Consider the following 22,741-nt stretch of genomic DNA (forward strand, 5'->3'; position numbering starts at 1 on the left):
ACCTGGGCAGCTGCCTTGCCCCCACCTTGTCCACGCTGACGGGAAAGAGCAGCGGCTTGATGAATATGTACCCGACGGTCGGGATTACACAGAGGACCGTGCTGAGGACCACGCTCAGCCACAGCTGGGTCTCGCTCAGGGAGTTCCTGGCCACACCTGGAAAGGAGCCAACAAGGGGAAAGGCTGAAACAGAGCCTGGAGAAGGGGAGCGGGAAGGGGGAGCGAAACCAGCTGGGATTTAAGGCTCTTCTCAGTCCAGAGAAGGAAGATTGATTTGGAGCCACTGCTGTCTCTTGAGAAATATGAACGGCAAAGATTCGCAATTAGGTCCTTTGTGCAGCCAAAGTCATTGTGAGTTCACAAGGTTTTGTTGTCCTGTAAAAGCAGGGCAGGGCAGGGCAAGGCAGGGCAGGAGCAGGGCGTTGGAGGTTATGGGACTCTTAGTGCACTGGTCTGGCCACAAAACATGGAACAGAGGGCTTTGGGGGGAAATGAGCTAGGGTCTGACAGAATGTAGAAGCCATGTGCATCGACCTAGCTGGCCTGTATCCCGCCGCATCCGAGACCAGCGGGAAATTAGCACAGGAGATGCCAAGTGTGCTGCCACATAAAGGGTTCGAGTCGGAACGATGAAACCTGCATTGAATCATTTAATTAAAAAACCAACGAGACCTCTCTGGCCTTGAAAGTGGTGCTAATAATCCTTGCTCTGCTTGCCTCATATGATGCTTGTGAAGACATCTGAAAAAATCTTGGAAACATTAAGGTTAAAATAGTTCCCTACCTAGATTTTAAGTCTCTTTAGGATAGAAGTCATTTTTCATATCTCTATCCATAAAGTCTAGCATGTAATAGTAGCTTCTCAGCACAAGTGCATTAAATAAATATATGTGGTTTACCACCACCCCACGACCTGCCAGGCAGAACCTTACCTAGGAACTGGAAGATGTTGGGGAACATTAGACACAAGCCATCACTGTACAGGAGGAATAACATGCAGAAGTAGAAACCCAGGCTCCCCCAGATGAGGAGGTGGCTCATCACTGTCCAGTAGGTGGTCTTCAGGGCAATCTGAAAAGCACTGGTTTATGTGCAATACTTTATCACCTGGGACTTACCGCCTACCACCTCTCTCTTACTCTATATATACATATTACATATACATATACATACATACATACATATATATATATATATATATATATATATTTTTTTTTTTTTTGTAGCCATACTGGAGGTTGAACCCAGGGCCTTTGCACTGAGCTACATCCTCACCCCCATTTTTATGCTTTGAGACACAGCCTCATGAAATTGCTCAGGCTAGGCTGGAATTTGTGATCCTCCAACTTCAGCCTTTCAGAATTCTGGGATTACAGGCTGCTTTTCCAGTTCTACAATAAAGGGTGCTCCCTCCGCTCTCCCTCCTTACTTTCCTGTCTGGATAGGCTCCCCATCCAATCCCTTAATCCTACCACCACTGACCACACCTGCATTGTGACCACACACATCAAGGAGGTCTGTACGATCAAGGAAAAGGTCTGGAAGTCAGAGATGTCTTTCCCATCACTGCGCTCGGAGCTGCAGATGGTCCACATGGGGACAAAGAACAGCACGAAGGAACTGTAGATCCCATGTAATACACAGTCCATGAATTTCTTCTTATTGAAAGAGAGGTTGTGCTGGCCCGCTTCATACAGCTCTGGGAAACACAGGCTCCATGTTTCATTCACATCCTGGAAGCACCAGAAGGCAAGGCTCAGGGTCTCTCTAAGAAGGTCCCGTCTTCATCAGAGAGGAGGCTTCTGCTCTGAGTCTGCTGTCAGGCTGCCTAGGAGCTTCCTCATGGCATACTTGAGGGAGAAGTGGAGCCAGAGAACAGAACAGTGACCGAGGACTCTCTAGGGCAAAGGCTGGGCAGTAGAAGGAAGCTAGGGGGTCAGATTGGTGGGAAGCTTTTGGAGGCAGTTAGGACAGGGAGTTGTAAAAAGCGGCAGTTGGTGGCTGTGGCTGGGAGGGAGGCACTAGGACATAAGTCATCAGCTCTGTATTCCTTTAATTAAATATTGTTTGTGTCAAAAGCCGATTGGATGGAGAGGAATACCAATGGGACAAGTTAGTCCATGTGTTTGTGATGTTCCCCTATTCCTGTAGCTACTGGTGCACTCAGAGTGGGAGGATCCTCTATGGGATGATGCTGGCTTGTCTTCATCTCCTTACTATGAAACTTAGATAACAAAACCCAGGTGCAGGGGCTGGGGATTTAGCTCAGTGACATAAGCACCTGCCTTGCAAGCAGGCGGTCGTGAGTTCGATCCCTGGTACCGATAAAAAGTTTAAAAAAAAAAAAAAAACCCAGGTGCAGCTTCAGCGGCACAACCTTAGAATTAGACCACTGAAGCAGGACGGTAGTGTTAAGTAACACAATCCATCCTTTCTGCTGTGCAAAGGCCAGCAGCTAATTCATGGAGGATTTCCTGTGAGCTTCTGCACTGGTGGACATGGGGATCCATGGTCCCATGATGCCTTTATCTTTTTTATTTTTTGGTGGCTCCTTTTCTGCTGTGTTGCTTAGGAATAAACATTGGATGTAAGGAGGGAGCCAGGATCCTAACACCCAGAGAATTTCTGATAGGGAGAAATGGGAGCTCTTGGGTTGGCTTTCAGTGACTTAAATATTAGGCTGATGCCCCCAGGATGGCCTTGCTGTCTCCTGTCCAGGACTGGCTATCTCATCACCATCTCTGAATGAGCCTCTCCTCTCCTGAAGCTGTTTGCTTTACCTGGTTCTGTCCCAATAACCTTATTTCCTTTAATTACTTTTATATACAATGCATGTATAGCAAATTTTTGTTTTTCTCTACAAAGATAAAATTGAGACAAGAAAACAATATGGATTTATGAAACAGATTTTTTTTCTTTTTTCTGAGTTATATATCCTCTTTCTATTATTTTTGTTTTAAGACAAGGTCTTGCTAAGTTGCCCAGTCTGGATTTTAAACTTTTTTTTTTTTTTTTTTTTTTTTGAGACAGGGTCTTACTCTGTGGTTCAAGCTGGCCTTGAACTCACTATGTAGCCAGGCAGATCTCAAACTCACAGCAATCCTCCTGCCTCAGTCTCCCGATTGCTGGGATTACAGGCATGTGCTACCACAGCTGGTTTGGGTTTGACTTTGTGATTCTTCTGCCTTAAGCTCCCACAGTGCTAAGATTTTAGGCATGTAGTGCCATGCCTGACTGGGTGACTATTTTCTGTGGCAGATTCTTTACTTTTTTTCTGACACTTGCAGGCAATAAACTCTCTTCTCTGCTCTAGAAATTCCCTTTACTTTCAGTTTGCAGAGCTCACTTTTTGCTGTCTTCCTCACTTTTGGGAATACTCAAAGAGCCAGCAGCTTTAACACTAAGAGCCTTACCTGATCAAATAGACTCAAGCCCAGGACAGGGAGGGAGGTGTAGATCAGATTGTAGCAGGCGATAAACCAGCTATCATAAACTGTCTGTAAGGATATCAAGGAGATTTTAAAAAAGATTCCTCTCTTCTCTAAAGTGCCAGCTTCACCTACTCAGGATTAAGACAGGTGTTCCCCGCCCCACTCCCCAACTCCACCCCTATTCTCACCCTTCTAATTTAGAGCAAGATTGGAGACTCAGAAGTCTGACTGAGAGCTCCATTCTCTCTTTATTTGAGCCTGCTCTGTTTAGAAGACTGGGTCCCAGGCTGGGCTAAGACCACACCAAGCTTCTGCGCCAATCAGGACCAATCCTACCCTACTCTGCATTGCTCTTCACTGCACAGAAAGGACCCCAGGCTGGCTGCTGAGGAAATGTAGCTGTGCCCTTGCACTGCCAGGCAAACAAACATGTTGGTGCTTTTCTCTGTCTGCTTGATGGCATTCAGTGGCTTCAGCAGCACTGCTATCCCTAGCATGGGCAGGGGAGCAGGCTCAGGAACTCTTTTCCAGCTGGGTGCTGCATTCTGGCGCCTGGAGAAGGACCTTTCTTCACTCTCCACAAGAGGTCAGCAGCAGCACATGCATTACACACAGACCTCTCACAGACCAGCCCACTTTCACTAGGTGCAGGGGGAACCACCAGTCTATTACTGTCTGCTGACTGGTAGGGTCTCATAGGATAGTCGTTGTTTCTCTTGAGAATTCTTTTTTTTTTTTTTTGTCTTTTTGAGACAGGGTCTTGCAATGCTGTTGAAGCTGGCCTTGAGTTCACTTTGTAGCCTAGGCTGGCCTCAAGCTTGCAAGGATCCTCCTGCCTCAGCCTCCCAAGTACTGGGATTACAAACATGCGCCACCACACTCAGCTTCCCTTGAGAATTCTTGAGACACTCTTGAAAAACTTCTGATAGGAAAGGGGAGGCCCCTTAGATCCTTTAAACCCAGGTATCACTTTTCCCCACTGGAATCATAAAGATTTCATATTCAAATATGCAATTAGTTCATCAGAATAATAAGTATTGAGAGAGAGAGAGAGAGAGTGTGTGTGTGTGTGTGTGTGTGTGTTGGCAGGGCTGGGGAAGTCAGGGTACAAAGGTAAATGGAAACTGTAGTTCCAACTACCCTGACAAGTGAATGTTTTAACAGTCTGTCTGGCATGACCTAGAGGCTCCTCGAAACTTTTCCTGTTCCAGGAAGGTTATTTTGGGTGCTCAGATAAGTTGCACCTCTACCAATTTCCCCCATCACATATGTTTGAAAATTCTAGTGTCAGTGTCAGTGAAAATACACAGTGTCCTGCAGTGGGAAGTGGATGCCAAATCAGAGCCAGCTCAGAAACGTTTCAGTTTGGAAACTTAAGGTTAGCGTAACCCCAGGGGATGGGACTGGTACCGGGTAAGGAGATTTTGGGTGGATGGCAATGTGTCACACATAGGCTGAACAGAGAGGATTCAGTAGACCTGAGTGGAAAGTGACACCTGACCTCCTACCTGAGCAGAGAACCCGTTGTAGAAGGCATACCAGAAGTGCACCAGGGTGAAAACAAAGTTTTTATAGAAGAAGAAGCTGAGAAACTTGCACATGCGATTGTAAGTCCAGCGGCCATGGACCAAGAGAAGACGCTGAAGGTAGTGGAACTGGGAGAAGGAAAAGTCACTGTTGAGCATGGCCTGCATCCCCTCCAGGCCACTGATGCCGACTCCAATGTGGGCAGCTGCAAAGAAACCCCAGAAGTTTCTCAGCCACGGAGATTGTTTCCTGGGCTCTTACCTTGAAAAATGTAAAGGGAATTCTGAGCTGATGTACAAATTCCTTATTTTACATTTGGAAAACACTGTTAAGTCCAGTTCAACTTGGCACTTCTGTAGGGGATCTTTGCTCTTTAGTGGATTGTACTCCCCCATATACTGGAAAACAGCCCCTTCTCCTGAGGGCTGCCACTCAGGGATGCCTGGCATGGCCAGTACCAGACAGCTGGCCCAGATGTTCTTTGCCACTACTCTCCAGATTAGAGGAATTTTCCACTGTCCAGATGTTGAGGTTTAAATTACTTATCTATGGAAACCACTTTAACTAAACATGCATGATGGATGCCAATCTAACAAAATATTTAACTGCCTAAATTTATCTAAGGGGCTAAAATCCAGCTGTTGGGAGGGATGATATGATACATACTTTGTCTGTGAGAAATAAAGTTTTCAGGAGGTCTAAGGTGACTTTTTCAAGATAAAGCAAAGATTATACATAATAGAATGTAAACCTGAAGTTCCTAGAAGTTTTAAGTAATCTGTGATAATTCACTTTTCTGGACAAATTCTCCGATCTTCTGGTATAGACTGATGACACCGTTTCATAGTGAAACTGAAAGCTCTAAGGTTGTAGAGACCACAGTGGCTCTAGGAACCAGAGAAGAGAGCAAGAACACTTTTTGTTACTGAAGTGGAAGCTGGAATATCTGCTAGTGTTTTCTGGATGGGAAGAGAGGTGAGACTAGAGAACCTTTAGATTTTGACCATACTTTACAGACTGAAAGTTGCTGGAGGCTAACAACATTCACCTGAAATTAACACCAGCAAGGTTCAGCCATCTGCTTCTGTTGGTCCAAAGTGATCAAGAAGTCACCTATTTTTCTTCAACCAAGACAGCCAGGGCAGGTTCTTGGGAACACAGCCTTAGGCTATATCGGGCCTCAACTCACACCCTTCACAAAGGGAACAAGCTGTAGCTCCTGCCCAGGGGTCTGCTCTAACGCCATTTAATACAGATGGCATGTTAGCCACTCAGCTTGTTGTCTGGGACTCTAGGCATGCGTTCTGGGGACCATGGCTATCTCTGTGCCGGCCATGGTGCAAGCAGATGCGTCTGAATGTTGTAAATGAATGGCTATGGACATGGGCTGTCTGTAGGTATAACTCCGTGGGAGTACAGCTATGAAGGCACATGGACGGTATTGCACAACAGCATAAACGCACACTGAGCATTACAGGTAGAAGTGTAAACCAACGACAACACATCACCCACCAGATTAGTTTGGGCTATGAAGGAAGAAAGGGGCAAGTCATTGCTGGGGATTACTTCCCTTCTCCCCTCACATGCCTTTGATCATGCTGACATCATTGGCCCCATCCCCGATGGCCAGTGTCACCACCTTCTTGTACCTCTTCACCAGCTGTACCACCTGGGCCTTCTGAAGGGGTGTCATCCGGCAGCAGATTACTCCCTTGCACATGCAGGCTACTTGCAGCAGCTCCAACTCCAGGTTCTCTTCTAGAGCACAGGCCTGCAGCACCAGGACACACTCATTCTTCAGACTGCCCAAAAAGACACTGGGTAGGACCTTCCCAGGCCCTCCCTCCTCTCCACACTCTCCTGTCCTGCGAGGAATAGGCGAAACTTCTCCCAGGTACTCACCCCCAGGGGAAGTCAGACCCCAGGTCAGATCTGGGCATCTTCACGGCAGACTCAGCCTCCAGTAGGAAACTGGTCAGGGTCTGTCACTGGCTCAGGTCAGTTGGGGCTGTGAGGTGAAAGGCCTCACCGGAGGGACTGGTTATGCTTGCCTTTCCCTTCCCTTCTGTGACAGGCTATGTCAGTAGTAAGGAATTTGGATAAGGAGAGAATCTTCCTTTGGTTTCTCCTTTTATTCCTGCTTAGCGTAGCTTGGGGAAAAGTATCTTTCAGGCAAGGACAACTGGAGGGGGAACAGGGTGACTCCTGAGTAGGGGATGTTCCTGAAATTTCCCTCAATTGGATTGGACATAGGAAGAGGGTTTTTGGACTAAGACAATAGAGTTGCAGCTCTGTGATGCCCACCAGACTGTAGCCATTGATGACCAAGCCATATCTGCCTTTGGGCACCTCATCAGGCACTATTTTGGGCTTCATGGGAAGACAAATGTTTGTTGGGTCTGATTCCAGTACAGACTCAGGTTTCATCTTGGCCCTTGCTGTCCTGAAAGCCAAGAGTAGCAATCAGAATTTGACCCAAAGCCCCAGGACTTAAGAAAATGTGTCCCCAAGTGAAAGGGGGCAGGGAGGGGATAGGACCTCAGACTGGACTGTTTCCCCAGATTTGCCAGTGGCCTCAGTGTGTAGGTTATTTACACCCATGCCACAATTCTCCATCCCCTGTCCTCCAACCCCTTTAGACCCAATGCCTCCTCACAAAATTCTCTCAGATATCTTAGGATTTCATTTTCCCTCCTCCATTCCCTGCCTGTTTCTTCTGGTAGTGCGGAGGCCACATTGAAGGAAGAAATGAGTGAGGAATCTTGGGTCCAGGGATTGCATCCCACCCGTACCTGAGCTCTTGACAAATTGTCTCATAATTATTGCCTTGCACCATGAATACCCCATCCATATCTTCCTCAAATATACTACAGGAGTAGGCAATGTTCACAGCAGTCTCTGTGAGGAGGGAGACACAGGTTATGTCTGGCTCAGGGGCTCACTGTGCAGTTCCACAGAGCCTAACCGCGGGCTCAGAGCCCACTGGCCCATGCTGGCCCTGGACACAGCCCAAGCACATATTTCATGAGTAAGCAGATACCATATTCAAACATCCCCAGCTACCTGTGTATTTGGTACAGACTTGCAAGTTACTTATTAACAACTGGAACCATTCAGGTCATTCAGGCCTACCCTTCTCTAGAAAACATTTCCCTGCTTTTTTTTTTTTTTTTTGGTCTTTTTCCTTTTTATCGGTGCTGGGGATTGAACTCACGACTGCCTGCTTGCAAGGCAGGCGCTTATGCCGCTGAGCTAAATCTCCAGCCCTCTTTTTTATTTTATTTTACTTTTTTGTCTTTTTCAAAACATTTCCCTGTTTCTGAAAGCAATTTCAGCCTGTGTCTACTTGTGTAGGCAGTAAGGGCATGTTTCTTTGAATGGCAATGTGTCCATTTCTATGCTGGATTTTATGTGGGACTGAGACATGTTTAAGTTGTATCTGGAATTTGGAATAAATTCACACTAAGAGGAAAACAGTTCCAAATCCTGAATACAATTAGTAGTATCAGAATTGAGAGAAAAGATTACATTTGCCATAGAAAGTTTCTTGCAGGAAGGCCTTGACAGGTGAAGGTTTAGCAGAAGGAAAAAGTATCTGAGCTGTGAAGTGAAGAAACAACCAAACACTGGCTCTAAAACAGCAATGGACTAGGGTCACTGAAGGTAACAGTCACTGTGGGACGGAGATGAGAATGAAGGCTGGCAGCAGATTACCGAGGCCTGGAAGGCCGGACTGCATCCAACTCGTGAGGAGGAGTCACTGCAGGTCCTGACCAGAGTGACATTACAAAATGGGTGCATTTCAGGAAGATTAAACAGATGGTTTTATGTAGTCTATGCTGAAATTAGTAAGAGTAAGAAATAGAAATTTTCACAAAAAACAGGAGATGAAGGCTGAACCAGGGTGATGGCATAGTAAAGAAATATTTCAGGCAAACTAGTGGTTCACAGTGAGGAACAGAGAAACAGTAAAAGACAGTTTTAAGGTTTTTAGCTTGTAATCCCTGGCGACGGGGTCATGTGGTCTCTGTGTCTTCAATGACTGCCAAAGCATCTGACATAAAGTATACACTCAGCAAATTGTACGTAAAACTAGAAATGAAGGTATCCTACAAAGACACACTCTGAGTTATAGGTATTTGTCAAGCAAGTTGCTAGGAAAAAAATGAAAATGAAGGAGGAAAGAAATGGCTGACATGGGCAGAAGGAGGGCTGTTCAGCTGTTAGCTTCCCTTTACCTTGCTTGTCTCCAGTCAAAACCCATATTTTAATTTTGGCTTTGCTCAGGGTGATGATGGTCTCAGGCACCGCATCTTGCAGCTTGTCTTCTATGGCTGTGGCCCCTAACAGCTTTGAACAAAGACATGGGTGAGTAAGAAGAAGGGAGACAGTCACAGCACTCAGTGCTGCCTAACTAACGACTGAACCGGCATCTCGGCACTGTCTTTAGTGTCCTGGCATCAGGAACCCAGTGGAATAAAACTCGGCACACTTGGCTTTCCACACACACAGGTTCCCAGCCACATGCTGAAATCAAGTTTATAAATGCAGCAGCGTTTGAGGCTAGAGAGAGAAGAGATTGCCCGAGCTGTATATAAAGCTATGTGCTACTTTGAAACTGTCTCTCAGTACAGCTTCACCTCTTCCTCATGTCACGGCACACTTGCTGGCTCCAAAAGCAGCGAGTCCTAGAGGAGAGACCCTCAAGTCCTACTGCAGTTTTCCCTTCAACTTTATATTACTGTTGTGTCTACAGGGGCTCTTTAAGGTTTTCAAGACTTTCCCCCACATTAGGTGGAAGAATGTTGCCCCAACACCACGCACTCTCTCCGTCACAGCCCAGCAGTACTGCACAGGCCCGAGCTGACCACTGCGTGACTTCTGCCTGGCCTGCAAAGAGGAGTCTGGAATCTGAGATTTCACATTTTCCTTTTGCTGTCAGTAATTTCTCTTTTTATAACAGCGCTGTCCTGTATCAGTCTGTTTAAAACTTTCAGGGTCATCCTTAGTTTCTCTTGGTCTCATATCCTATAATCCAGTTTATCAGCAATTTGTGTTGACGTGACCTTTAGCAAACAAATATACAAGGTGGGTATCGTGGCTCATGCCTATAATCCCAACACTTGGGAAGCTGAGGCAGGAGGATTGGCTATAAGTTTGTGGCCAACCTGAACTAAATAGTGAACTCAGGGCTAGTCTGTACTACATAGTGAGACCCTGTTTAAAAAAAAAGAAAAAAGATGCTGGGGATTTAGCTCAGTGGCCTAAGTGCCTCCCTTGCAAGCATTCGGTCATGAGTTCGATCCCCAATACCAAAAAAATGAAATAAAATGAAAAATAAAAAAAAAGAAACACATTTACAGAATTTGGTCATTCCTCATTATTTCTACTACTTTACCAGCATCTCTCATCTGTGCTAATTTTTTTTTTTAAGGGAATAAAACAGAACAACAAAACAAAACAGTGATAAGACCATAGGAAATCTACAATGGTTACTATATTGTACATTGTTATCCTCTAAACAGTTGCTCAGACCACCAGCTTTAGGCTTTTGAAGTTAACCAAACCATACCAGCATTAGGCTGTTTCTTTACTTCTGTTACCATCTCAGCCTGTGTTCCTCCAATCAGCCAATCGTTTATGGCGGGGTGGTTTCCCTCCTGGCCTGCACACCAGCTGTCTGCTGAGGCCTGGCCTCCTTCCTGGTTCTCCCCAGCAGGGTCACTGCTGGTGCCTCATCAGTGCTAATTTTTTTAATTGGTTTCCTTTGAGTTGGCCCATGTTCCCCGAGTTAGTATAATCCCAACACTGCAACAAGTGATTTTAAAACTACCTAGTGGAACTGGCTGAACTAGTCCATGGTTTCCTACATTTCACTATTTTTCTTTGTCCTGGCCTATGACAACACTCTCCTCTCTTTGTCTTGTTTCGTTACATTCTCACGTCACTTTCTTTGTTCTAGTCACACTGGCTGCCTTGCTCTTCAGCTAACACTGAGGCTGCCCCAATTCAGGGTCTTTTCTCTTACTACTAATCTGTCTGAAAAGCCAGGCGGCCTCCTAGCTTGCTGCCTTCTCCAGGTGTCTTCTCAGATGTCTGTGCAGCAAAGGCTAACTGTCCTGTTCAGGACAGCAACAGTGTCTCTGCCCCTTCCAACGCACACACTACACACATACACGCTGACATTTTCTTTTTTTTTTTCTTGGCTTTTATCTTTGCTTGTAGCATTTTCACCACGGGACTTAGTATATTTGTTACTTTTTTGTCTGTTTTCTCCACTGCTAAAGGCCCAGTGTTTAGCACTAAGGGTATACCTAATAAATCTGCTAAATACACCAATGAATATTTCTGTCTTGATTATTCTAACCATTTGTTCTGGGTTATTTAATCTGTGTATTGTTTTATATCTTGATTTCTCCAGATTACTTAGATTCTGTGAGAAGCTTTGAGGGATAAGAAATACCTAGAGAAAGATAAAAAATTACAACCAATGCATTTTTCACTGTAGACTCAGAAGACCTAGGGTGTGGTCAATCAGCCTGGATTCTAGTACCCCACCTTCCTGCCACAAAACTTTGGGGCTTCTACTGAGCCTGCTTGTCCTTCCTCCAGGACAGGCTGCACTTCGGGGCCTCTGTGGGCCACTCTCAGAGCACTTACTTAACCTGTGGTACCGCCTCCCACATCCCTGCCGCAGCCTGTCCTGCCCTCCTCACACTCACCATCAAGTCCTTTTCGATCTCTTCATAGACAATTGATAACTTATTTTCCCGATCTTCCAAAGACAGGTAAGCTACGCTGTGCTTGTGTCTCCAGGCCTGGAAGAATGTGACATCCAACTCTCGGTAAGCCACCATTAGAGTTCGAAGGCCCTCGGTGGCAAAATCCTGGAAACCGCGTGTGGGTACAAAGCCAGGATTAGGTTAGGGCTGAGTTAAGGGAGTGACCCCAGAGGTCCCATCTGCCTGTGAGAGGGTTTGATCGGTTACTTCTAGGGGTTGGTACCTGGTTTAACAGAAAGCAAGTCCTGAATTTTCTTAGCAAAATGTCCCAACAAGGAAGTCAGCATAAACTAAAAAGTTGAGAACACTCCTAAGACAGAAGGTCCTACTAGCGTTGTCTGTTAAGGTTGGTAGAAAGAAGCAAGTAGAAAAGATCTGAAACAGTTTTATGCCATCATTTGAAACCAGTCTAGGGAAATGCTCTGAAAAGTCACACTAACTCTGAAATGATGAAAGATGTGACAGGAGTCCACAAAACACCCTGGGACCAGGACGAGAGAGAAGTGCTGTCTTGTGTAGAACAGTTCTTTTTTCTTTTCTTTTTTTTCTGATAATGAAAACTGAACTCAGAACTTTATACTTAGCAGGTGCTTGTGCTGCAGAGCTGTATCCCTGGTCCAGTTTATTTATTCTTTAAGGAATTTTTGAGATATAATTCACATACTATAAAATTAATTATTTCATTAATTTGCAATGCTGGGAATCAAACCCCCGGCTCTGAACATGCTAGGCAACTGCTCTACCACTAGGCTATATTCCCAACCCAAAGTTCACCCTTTTATTTTTAAAAATTACTGTTCTTTTTATTTTGGTGGTCCTGGGGGTTGAACATATGTCCATAGCCTCATGTTTTAGCTACTGGTGAGAAAGGATCTCACCAAACTGTCAAGTTGCCCAGGTGGGACTCGAGATTGAGGCCCTTCTGCCTCGGCCTCTAGGAGTGCCGGGGTAACGGTGTGTGCCTGGTTTACAGTGCCTTCCTGGGGTAAAGCCCTCCTTTTAAAATGTATGCCTCGGTAGCCGGTTTTTCCAGGATATTCACAAAGTTTATGCAACCATTCTTACCAGTCCCCAGCATCTCCAGTAGCCCCAAAGGGACCTACGTCCCATGGCAGTCACTCTCCTCCTTTCCCCTCCCCACCCACGGGCCATAATGCACTTTCTGTCTCTATAGATCCGCCGGTGTGGGACATCTCATAGGAATGACGTAAGAGTGAAATAATCTGGTCTCCTGGCTTCTTCACTTAGTGCAGCCCATATTATTCCTTCTTCCTTGGTATTGTTGAATAGCATTGCATTATGTGGGTACACCACAATTTACCTCTCCATTTATCTGCTGATACATATATGAGTTTTCAATTTTTTGACTATTATCTACAATGCTGCTGTGGACATTCATATACACGGTGTGTATTTCCATTTCTCCTGGAAACATGTGGAAGAGTGGGATTGTTGGGCCACATGATGTTTCCAGTGGCTTTGCCATTTTACTTTTCTATCAGCAACATATGAGGGTTGCAATTTCTGTGCATCTTTACTGACAGTATTGTTGCCACCTTTTTATTTCCACCATCTCAGTGAGTGTAAAGTGATAGTTTATGTTGTTTATTTGCACTTCTCTAATAACTAGTGATGTTGAATATTTTTTCACGTGTTTATTGGATATTTGTCTTTGACTTCTGGCAATGTATTAACATACAGGCATCTTCAAATAGTCGAATGAAGTGGCATTTTTCTAATTTATTTTTTATGAAAATTTTTATGTGACTCCCCTCATCTTGTCCTTTGTTCTTTCCTAACACTGTGTCCTTTTTTTTTTTTTTTTTGTACCGGAGATTGAACTCATGCCCTTGTGCTTGCCAGGCAGGCACCTGTGTGGCTGAGCTAAATCCCCAGCCCTCCCCTAACATTCTGTATATCCAGGTTTAGGGGTGGAAATCCCAGAGGATATGGGTCTGGTTTGCTTTCTTGGGCCACCAGGCTGGAAACACTGTCTTTCAATATATCTCAAGTCACAGAGATAGAAGTAGAGTAGGATAGGGAGAGGGAAGGTGCCCTTGGGGATTCTAATCATGAGTCAGATAACCCCTTCAGGGCCCAGGCCAGTGCTTTCTACACTACCCTTAGGCAGTCATCGTCATGGCTGGTGGAGTAAGCCTCCCACATTAGCAGTCCCTATGCTAGAGCAAATACCAGCTCTGACCACAGGGCCTTCTGAGACAGGAGTCACAGAACTATTCTGATTATTGTAAGTGCTCCCAAAGACACGATCCTTGTCTGGCCTCATGGGTACTGTCTCACCCATCTCTTTGCCACAGAAGTTTGCAGTGTGGTCAGGGAGAATCCCACAGAATGATTGTTTTAGTCTCCACCAACTAAAGCAACACAGCTACCACTATACACGTATACAAAAGCTCATGGATACAGGGACACACTTGTGAACAGGTCACAGCTTCCTCCTCCTGCAACCTAAACACTTACATCTAGATGTTCCATGGTCACATTGGTAAGGTCTTTACAGGATGAATGAAGCAGCTCACAGATGATCGTGTCTGCCCCCTTGCAGAATAATAATAACTGATCCTCAGGGGTCCGCACTAAAGGCAAGCAAAAGAGCAAAGTAACTATGAGGGTGAATTATTACAAGAACTTGTCTGGGAACTTGAGGGATGTTAGGAGGCTATTCCCTGTGACATTTGTTTCTGCTCTTTGGAGACTCAGGACTCAATGCGTGGTCACACACAGGTTAAGTGATATGGTAGGAGTGACAGAGGAACTTATGGAACCCATTCTCCCATGGGTTCAATATGCTCTGAAGACTCCAAAGCAGAATAATGTTAGACTCTTGATAATTACTGTAATGCCTTTTGTTGCTCTGGTAAGGAGCAAGGGTGAAAAGTGACCGTTCTGTTTGGTCTGTGGCCAAAACTAATTGAGAGAGCAAGACAATATGAGTTCTCCTTGAAGTATTGTTTCAGTATCCCAGCAGACAGGACCTCCTTCCTGTGTAGGTACCAAACTCGTATGCTTAAATCCTTCACATACAATGGCACAATATTTGTGCATCACCTGTTCATGCCTCCTAAACACTTTGACATCTTTGGGTTACTTTCAGTACCTAATAAAAGATAAGTGCTGTGTGATTGTAATGTTAGCTTCTTGGGAGTAACAATAAGAAAAAAGTCCATGCATGTTCACCACAGATACAGTTTTTCTCTCTTTGGTGCTGGGGATTAAACTCAGGGCCTCATGCATGCGAAGGATGTGCTCTATCACTGAGCCACATCCCCAGCTCAGATGCAACTCGGTTTTTTCTAGGTATTTTGATCCATGGATCAAAACATCAGTGAATTTCTGAAGAGGGCCAACTGCCTTGTTTACTTCCGTATCTAACTCCATGTCCAAGCTTTACGAATGTATTCTCTGTCTTTATCTTTACTTTGAGGGTGCTGGCAAACTACTATCCAGAATCACTAGAGAGAGAATTTAGTGTAGCAAGTCCTCACTAGTGTACAAGAAAAAACTTTAAAGAAAGTAGCCAGGCCTTACCATGAGGCGGTCCCCTCCTGGAAACCATGTCATTTTCATTGTTTTCTTGGGTTGGGTTTTATTCTCTTTGTTCTGTTTGATTATGTTAAATCTGATGGCATAAGCAGCTATTTAAAAGAGCAAGACGTATTATGGTAGCCATTTTGGATTTACTATGGTTTGTTTTGAAGTCCTTTATTGCATTCACTGTTTTGTTTTTGTTTCTATTCTATTCTGTTCAATCTTTACTATGGCTAAAGTATCTTCAGGTATTTTGAAGACAACAAAAGGCATTATGGTAATTACTGTTGATTTTGTAAGGTTTTGAAGTCCTGTATCACTTACACTGGTTTATTTTGATTTGTTTTATTCTCTTTAAAATAAAAATAATTATAAAAAAAAAAGAGAGAGAGAAAGAGCGGAAATGGCCACGTGTCTGAATGTCTGGCACCTATGAGAAGGTGTGTAACAAGGCGTGTGAGTGAGAGAAGCATTTTTCTGGAGAAGATAGAGAAAAATCAGTTTGTGAATGTGTCCAAAGGACAAAGAAGGGGAGAGGGCTAATAAGGGCACTCACCAATAACAGACATCCTCTTGCGTACATTGCTGAAGTCTAAAATAGCCAGCAGCTGGTAGACTTTGGTTTCCCCCATTTCGACCATTGTGATTGTATCTGACGTGCGGGCACGGAACACAAATCCAAAGTTCCTGGCAGCAGTGACAAGGGCACCTTCATCTGGGGACTGAGCCTGATACACCAGCTCACCTGCCAGGAGATAAGAAGGTGTCCACAGGGATGAGCAGTCAAGTCTTCCAAGTGGCTTGGAGAAAGGTGGGTCCCAGGAGAGACATCTTTCTTTAAAACGTCCTCACAAGTCAGGCCCTAAAAGCTCAGGCAGCACAGAACATGCCAGTCTCTTTCCCTTCCTAGTACTTTCACCTCATGATACAAGCCACGTGGCATGCATGCAAATAAACAGAACCAAGGAGCTGCTTTTCAGCTTCAGCAGTTAAAGCTGGCTCGGAAAACTAACTACACATACAGACTCACTGAACTGGGATCACAAAATCTGGAAGGAGAAAAACAACAACAACAAACAAAACCCACAATCTGGAAAGAGGGCCCAGGAGATTCAATTTTTAACAAACCTGTTGAGTGACTGTCCTGCATAGGACGTAAATAAGGTGCAGCTAGAGGGCTGGCCACACTTTATAGCACTCAAAGTCTTGGGCTCAAGTTACGTATTTACCTCGGGCTCTCAGATGCTGGGATTACATGCACATACCACTGCATCCAGCTTGAATTTGATTATTAAAACAGGAAACATCAGAGTCTCATATTTGTAAGGTTGGCTAGGATATGATTTTGGGTCAGATAGAAGAAGTATCTACTAGAAACTAAGATTTCTCCCTTTTTTTTTTTTGAGACAGAGTCTTGCTAGGTAGTTCTGGCTAGCTTTGAACTCACTGTGTAGCCCAGACTGGCCTTGAACTCATGGCCCTCCTCTTGCCTCAGCCTCCCAAGTCCTGGGATTACAGACCTGCACCACCATGTCCAGTTGACTGTTTTCTTATATGTAAACAAATGCAGGGCTAAAAAGGCATCAAATAATAGCTTGCCAGGACAGCAGACTCAGAAAAGCATGTGGTTGGAGGGAGTGCACAGGGCCAGGAGACTTAGATTTTTTTTTTTGTCTCTGTGCTTCTTAACTATAGAATGTTAAGCAAGTCATTTAATCTCTTAGCTTCAGAGCTTTCTTTTCTGCAAAACTGGGATCAGTTTTCCCTGTTCTGCCTACCTTAAGAGGGCTGTTGTGAAGATCATAGTAGATAATATAAACAGTAGCAATTTGTTAAACTATAAAGGACACAAATATAGGGTGTGACTGCTGGTAATAGTACAGTAAAGGTCTTGATTTTATAGGACATGACTAATTTAGTTTCCTAAATTTTTATTTGTTAAGGAAAACAATCTTAATGTATAGCCAGTCATTTCTTATTCACTGTTTTTAAAAAAAGTTTGGGTACATGAAAGGATGACTTTGCCACATTTGATTATTAAAGAAACTAAAATTTATGAGGATACTTTTTTGTCTGTGTTTTGTTTTAAGACAGGGTTTCACTATGAAGTTTGGGCTGGCCTTCAACTCACTTTGTAGCTCAGGCTGGTCTCAAACTTGGAACAATCCTCTTGCTTCAGCCTCCTGAGTGCTGGGATTACAGGCATGCACCACCATGCCTAGCTCTTGTGAGGATAAATTTTTGCTTCAGGATTGGGGGTTGAGCCTAGGGCCTTTGCACTGAAATACATCCTTGGTCCTTTTATTTATTTTTATTTTGAGACAAGGTCTTACTAAGTCACAAGTTGCCCACGCTGGGCTCAGACTCATGGTCCTGTTACTACTACAGCCTCCCGGAGTTCTGGGTAGCATACTGCCACTGTGGCTGGCTTGTGGGCTGACCTTTAAATTGTGAAGTGACAAGAGAATGACACAAATTATCTTTCAAGAGGTTTGTCAGAGAGTGGAGCTCATCTTAGGGTCAGTTCAGAGGACTGCTAGAACACAACAGGCTCAATGTCAGAAGCTCCCTGCAAGGCACCAAGTTTGACCTCAGTGTAATGACTGAACATTCCTCCCTTTAAATAGGAGGCTGCTTTCTGTCAAACTGCGGCCCCTGTCAAACCATGTACCCCTCCAACAGCCTGGACTCTGTGCTACTTTCTCAGTCCCTGAGGTCCTGGGCCTCTTCTTACCTTCTACTTTTTCTTCTGACATCACAGTGTGACACAATGAGAGGGAGAGGAAAAACAAGTGCACCCATTTATCTCCACTTTTCACTGCTTCCACCAAAGTATTGTCATAAAATAAAAAATTGGGATTGGCCAGTTTGTTGTAGGAGAAGTCAACTTTTTCTTTCTGGAATATATAAGGCAGAACAAAGTTTTTGGCAATAGTTGATGTTTTATAGAAGGTCAAGTTGGAGTCATTTCTGGGGTGCACTGAGAACTCGCAGAAGAATGAGAAGAGGAAACGAATGGAAAGACCCTGTGCTGGTTTCTAAGGTGTTTGCAATGCCAACCTTGACCATCATGTACTTAGGCCAGAAGAGATCTGTGCCCGAGAAGGCAAGATGCTTGGCAGATGCTTCTTGTTCACTTTTCACCCTGGACATTCTGACTGACCAATGGCTAACTTCATAGTTTACTCTTTGAAGTCCCAAATCCTATGTATAATCAAACCTGAGGGCATGAGGCAGTATCTGCTCCCTACGGGTAAGTGGTGTATGGGAAAAGTCATTTCTGGCTGTCTCCTGCTTGCTTTTGGGAACTGAAAAGGGAAAAGAGCCTCGGGAACAGCAGTGTCACTGAGTTTCTAGACTCCCAGGGATAAAAGCAGGTACAGAAGATGACTGCGGACAGGACCATAGATAAGGAAGCTTCAGCGTATGCTTGTGTACACTTAATTTGCTGGACCTACGGCACACTCAAACTTTCCTATCTCTAACTTTCACAGTGATTGGCCTTGCTCTTTATGCTCTTATTTGGGCTTAAAATTCATTAAGCATTTTCCTAGCCAGAGCCTGGGCTCCTCTGAACACTGACTCCCATTCTCCATTTCAGTTTGCTGGCAGCCATGTAAACACCCTCTTATCCCTAGTACAAAGTACAGGGAATGATCAAAAAGGGATGCTTAAATTTTAAAAAATCTCTGCACAGTAAAAGAGACATTGTCAAGAATTATGGGATAAGTGTGTTTTCAAAGGAGGATTATTTTGAAGGGGGTTTTTGGCAATGTGTTTTCTACCATAACAAAATTTTTTTTTAAAAGCACGCATTCACTGTATTTTTTGATCAACCTTTTATGGCAATTCTGTCAAATAAAAACATTACAATGTATCTTCATCCCCTTATTCCCCAGATCTGTCATTGTGCAGCTTCCGGGTCTTCTCCAAAGTCAAAATGAACATTAAAATTAAACATTTGAATCAATTCAGAACATAGAGGCAGGCCCGACAATGCAAACAAACCTGTTCATGACTGAAGACTGCCAGAACTGCTTCAGAAGGTGGCAAGGACAGTGGGACAAATGTGTGTGAAGCAAAGGGAGCACTCTGAGGGGACTAATGGCAATGTGCCCCTTACTATAGTAATCTTTTTGAAATTTAAATATTCACTACTTTTTTAATCAAACCTCTTATACTGCTACTCACACATTTCTCTAGCCCATATCAGAACTCTCAAGGATGTTTCTCCAGGGTTTCTGGTTTTGTTATTACCATTTTGTTTTGTTTGTGGTGCTTGGATGGAACCTAGAGCTTCTTCACATATGCTAGGCAAGCACTTTGACAATGAACTACATCCCCAACACTTTTTTACTTTTGAGGCAGGATTTAGCTAAGTTTTCAAGACTGGTCTTGAACTTAAAACCCTCCTCCCTCAGCTTCCTGATTGGTTGAAATTACAGACACACTTCACTGCATCCAGAATTCTAGTGCTTTGCAGTTGTGCTACTACCTGGCTAGGGTCCAACATTCAAATACAGATACAACTGTTTGTCTGCGCTATGGTGGGGAAAGGAAATTCTGTAGTGAACTCCTGGCCTGGTCCATTCCTGTCTTGTCCTGTCCCCCTTCTCTCCCCTCCCCTGCCCTCTCGTCCCCTCTCTTTCCCTCCCTTCCCCTCCCCTCCATTCCCCTTCCCTCCACTGCCTTCCCCTCTCCTTCCTTTCCTTTTGTGGAATGGGGATTAAATTTAGGTATTGACACATATCTTCAGTCCTTTTTACATTTTTAGAGGTAGGGTTTTGCTAAGTTGTTGAGTTGCCCTGGCTGGGCTCATTCTCGCAATCCTCCTAATTCAGCCTGCTCAAATGCTGAGGTTATAGTTATGTGCCATGAACACTCAGATTTGCTTTTCTCTCTCTCTCATCTGGAGAAAGGTTTGTCACTGGAGGTATGGTCAGGTTCACAAACAAGCTCTAAAGCTGGCCAACTACAGAGATTTGAGCACTGTGGCTGATGGATTCGGTAATATAAGAAAACCCATTACACAGTATCTGAGTTACTTTTCCTTATTGCTGAGACAAAATACCCAACATCCAAAGTTAAAGGAGGAAAGGTTTATTTGGCTTACAGTTTGTAGATATTTCAGTTAATAGTTGGCAGCTCCAAGGCAGGGTGGTATAGCAGAGGGGCACCACAGAAGAGAAAGTTTATGACAGTCAGAAGAGAGCAAAAGCAAGCAAGTGAACCAATAAGCAACCATAGCAGCTTCTTTTTGCCCCTAGAATTCTATCTTGGCTACCCAGTTTAGGGTGGGTGCCAAACCATCAGTGGACTAAGTCAGTGATCAGACACCCTTAGTCCCAGTGCCCCGAATCTAGTACGGACACTGGATTACACATTGTACATGCAGCTACCTCTGAAAAAGCCCCACCTATGACTGCTTGGTGGAGGGAGGGGCGTCTAAACACAAGCCCTAACATGGAGCAGCTCATGAGGCTTTTCTAGATCTAGACACTTGAAGTTGCACATTCTTTGAAACTAGAGGCTAGTGAGGGATGAGAGACAAGATTGGTGAGGGAGGCAAGAGCCAGATTCTGTATTGCCATCTTGTTTATAATATGGTGTCATAGCCATTTTCTCCTGGAAATGACACAGTCAGATTTGACTGTTATCTGTGTGGAGAATATGTTGGAACTAGTACTGTTGTAGCTTGGCATAACTGACACCATCATGTGCCCTGTAGTTGACCCAGAAGAGTGAAAAATTACTTACAGTACAATCTCATGAGAAAAGCAAAATGAGCTGCACCCACAAGAGAAGAATTAACCTGCTCAACAAAGAATCAGGATACCGGTGTCAACCAAAAATTAATGTAAGATTCTAGCTAAATTGTTTCTACAGGATGTCTTTTTTGTGGTTCTCTGTTTTAAAATCTCTGTAACTTTCCAGTTCAGCACCAGTCCGTGGGACTCTGAAACAGGGGTCTATGCGAGTGGTTGCTGAGGTCAGCTAATAAAATTCCAAATTTATCAGTTAGGCAGCTTGGATTGTTATATTGTTCATGAACCCATTTCATTTGGAAGCTCATCTGGGATCCCTATTTAGGGATTTATAGGATCCAAGCCTTTCTTTGACACAATTATTCCTTAGGGAGTTGCTGAGATATATTCCTCACCCCTGAGGAATCTATTTGTTTCAAAGAGAAAGTCAAAATCCTGGATGCTAAGTTTAGAATGAGCCATCTGTATCCTTACTGGTAAGATTGCTTTAGTTTGTTGGGATGACCCTTGGGGTCCTTGGAGGTGTTGAGTGCAACATTAAAGTCTCTGGGACTCCTTCCCAGACCAAGACATTGTCCTGGGACTTGTAGGCCTTAGGATTGAATTAGTTCCTGGTATCAGTTTACAAACTGATTTAGTCTCTGTCTTTGTTTTGTTAATCTTGTTTGTCACTGGTTTGGTGTTCGCTGTTTATGACAAATGGGTCAGTCTGCTTCTGCTTCTCTGTCGCCCCTGCAATGTGTCCTTAACCATTTTTAGGAATTTCGTCAGAGAGCCTCTTCCTATGGTGAACCTGTTTACCCAGGGAAGCTCTGAAATTTTTGTGAATTTGAATGGCCTACTTTCTGATTCTCTTGGTCTCTGGAAGGGACTTTTAACCTCTCTTTGTATCAACAGGTCTGTCAGGTCATTTTTGGGATGTCTGAACACCCTGACCAAGTTGTTTACATACATACTTGGATTGATTTGTTTCTGGATCCTTCTAAGTGGGTTCCCTCCTGCTGTCCCAAATGCTGCACTATCATCACAGTTGCAAAACCTGCCTCTCCCAAACCTCCCTGTGTTTCCTGCTCCTCCTGACTCCTCACTCCTGATCTCTTTGTGTTGCAGCTGGCCCTGAAGAACCCAATCCCCTTGCCTACTCAGCCCCTCACACACCCATAGTGGTGCCCCTTTTCTGGGGCTTCTGCCCTGCGACCCTCCTCTCTAGAATCCACTTCTGACCCCTGGCTCCTCTTTTACCCCTCTGTGAGGCTGTCTTTGGAGAGGGTTCCCCCAGACCCTTCCTAGTCTGTGTCCCCTTCTCCACCAGTGACCTTTACAATTGGAAATAACAAAACCCCTTGTTCTCTCAAGACCCCAGGGGTTCGTCTGCCTCCTTAAGTCTGTTTTCTTTAGGTATCAGCCCACCAGGGACAACTGCCAACAGCTTCTCTAGATACTTTTCACTTCTGAGGAACCAGAACTAATCTGCATCCTGGGATGCAAACTGGTCCTGGGACTAGATGGCCACCCTAGTTCCAACCCAGCCCCACTGGACTTTGGGTTTCCCCTCACTAGGCCTGATTGGAATCCTAACAATGAACAAGGTAAGGAGGCTCTCAAATGGTGTCACTAGACTCTCTTGGGTGCTTTAAAAGCCGCTGCTTGGAGGCCAAGTAATTTGTCTAAGGTTTCAGAGGTGAGT

The 22,741-nt window shown here is 44.5% G+C and overlaps 1 protein-coding gene across 8 annotated transcripts in view; it reads right to left on the reverse strand.

The window, feature by feature from the left end:
- The window catches only part of LOC100727223 (phospholipid-transporting ATPase FetA), a 122,528-nt gene that overhangs the window by 946 nt on the left and 98,841 nt on the right, over positions 1-22,741 (reverse strand). For all 8 annotated transcript variants that reach the window (XM_063225857.1, XM_063225867.1, XM_063225835.1 and 5 more), the window contains 13 exons: positions 18,024-18,186; positions 15,846-16,034; positions 14,222-14,337; positions 11,681-11,845; positions 9,197-9,308; positions 7,751-7,856; positions 7,263-7,401; positions 6,546-6,729; positions 4,940-5,163; positions 3,414-3,497; positions 1,488-1,733; positions 933-1,071; positions 26-156 (listed from right to left, as the gene is read on the reverse strand). In XM_063225857.1, coding sequence (XP_063081927.1) covers positions 26-156; positions 933-1,071; positions 1,488-1,733; positions 3,414-3,497; positions 4,940-5,163; positions 6,546-6,729; positions 7,263-7,401; positions 7,751-7,856; positions 9,197-9,308; positions 11,681-11,845; positions 14,222-14,337; positions 15,846-16,034; positions 18,024-18,186 — 1,998 coding nt within the window. The remainder of the gene's footprint in view (positions 1-25; positions 157-932; positions 1,072-1,487; positions 1,734-3,413; positions 3,498-4,939; positions 5,164-6,545; positions 6,730-7,262; positions 7,402-7,750; positions 7,857-9,196; positions 9,309-11,680; positions 11,846-14,221; positions 14,338-15,845; positions 16,035-18,023; positions 18,187-22,741) is intronic.

The sequence above is a fragment of the Cavia porcellus genome, unplaced genomic scaffold, assembly GCF_034190915.1.
Source record: "Cavia porcellus strain 051 isolate PalLab524CR breed Dunkin Hartley unplaced genomic scaffold, mCavPor4.1 scaffold_1, whole genome shotgun sequence".
Taxonomy (NCBI): domain Eukaryota; kingdom Metazoa; phylum Chordata; class Mammalia; order Rodentia; family Caviidae; genus Cavia; species Cavia porcellus.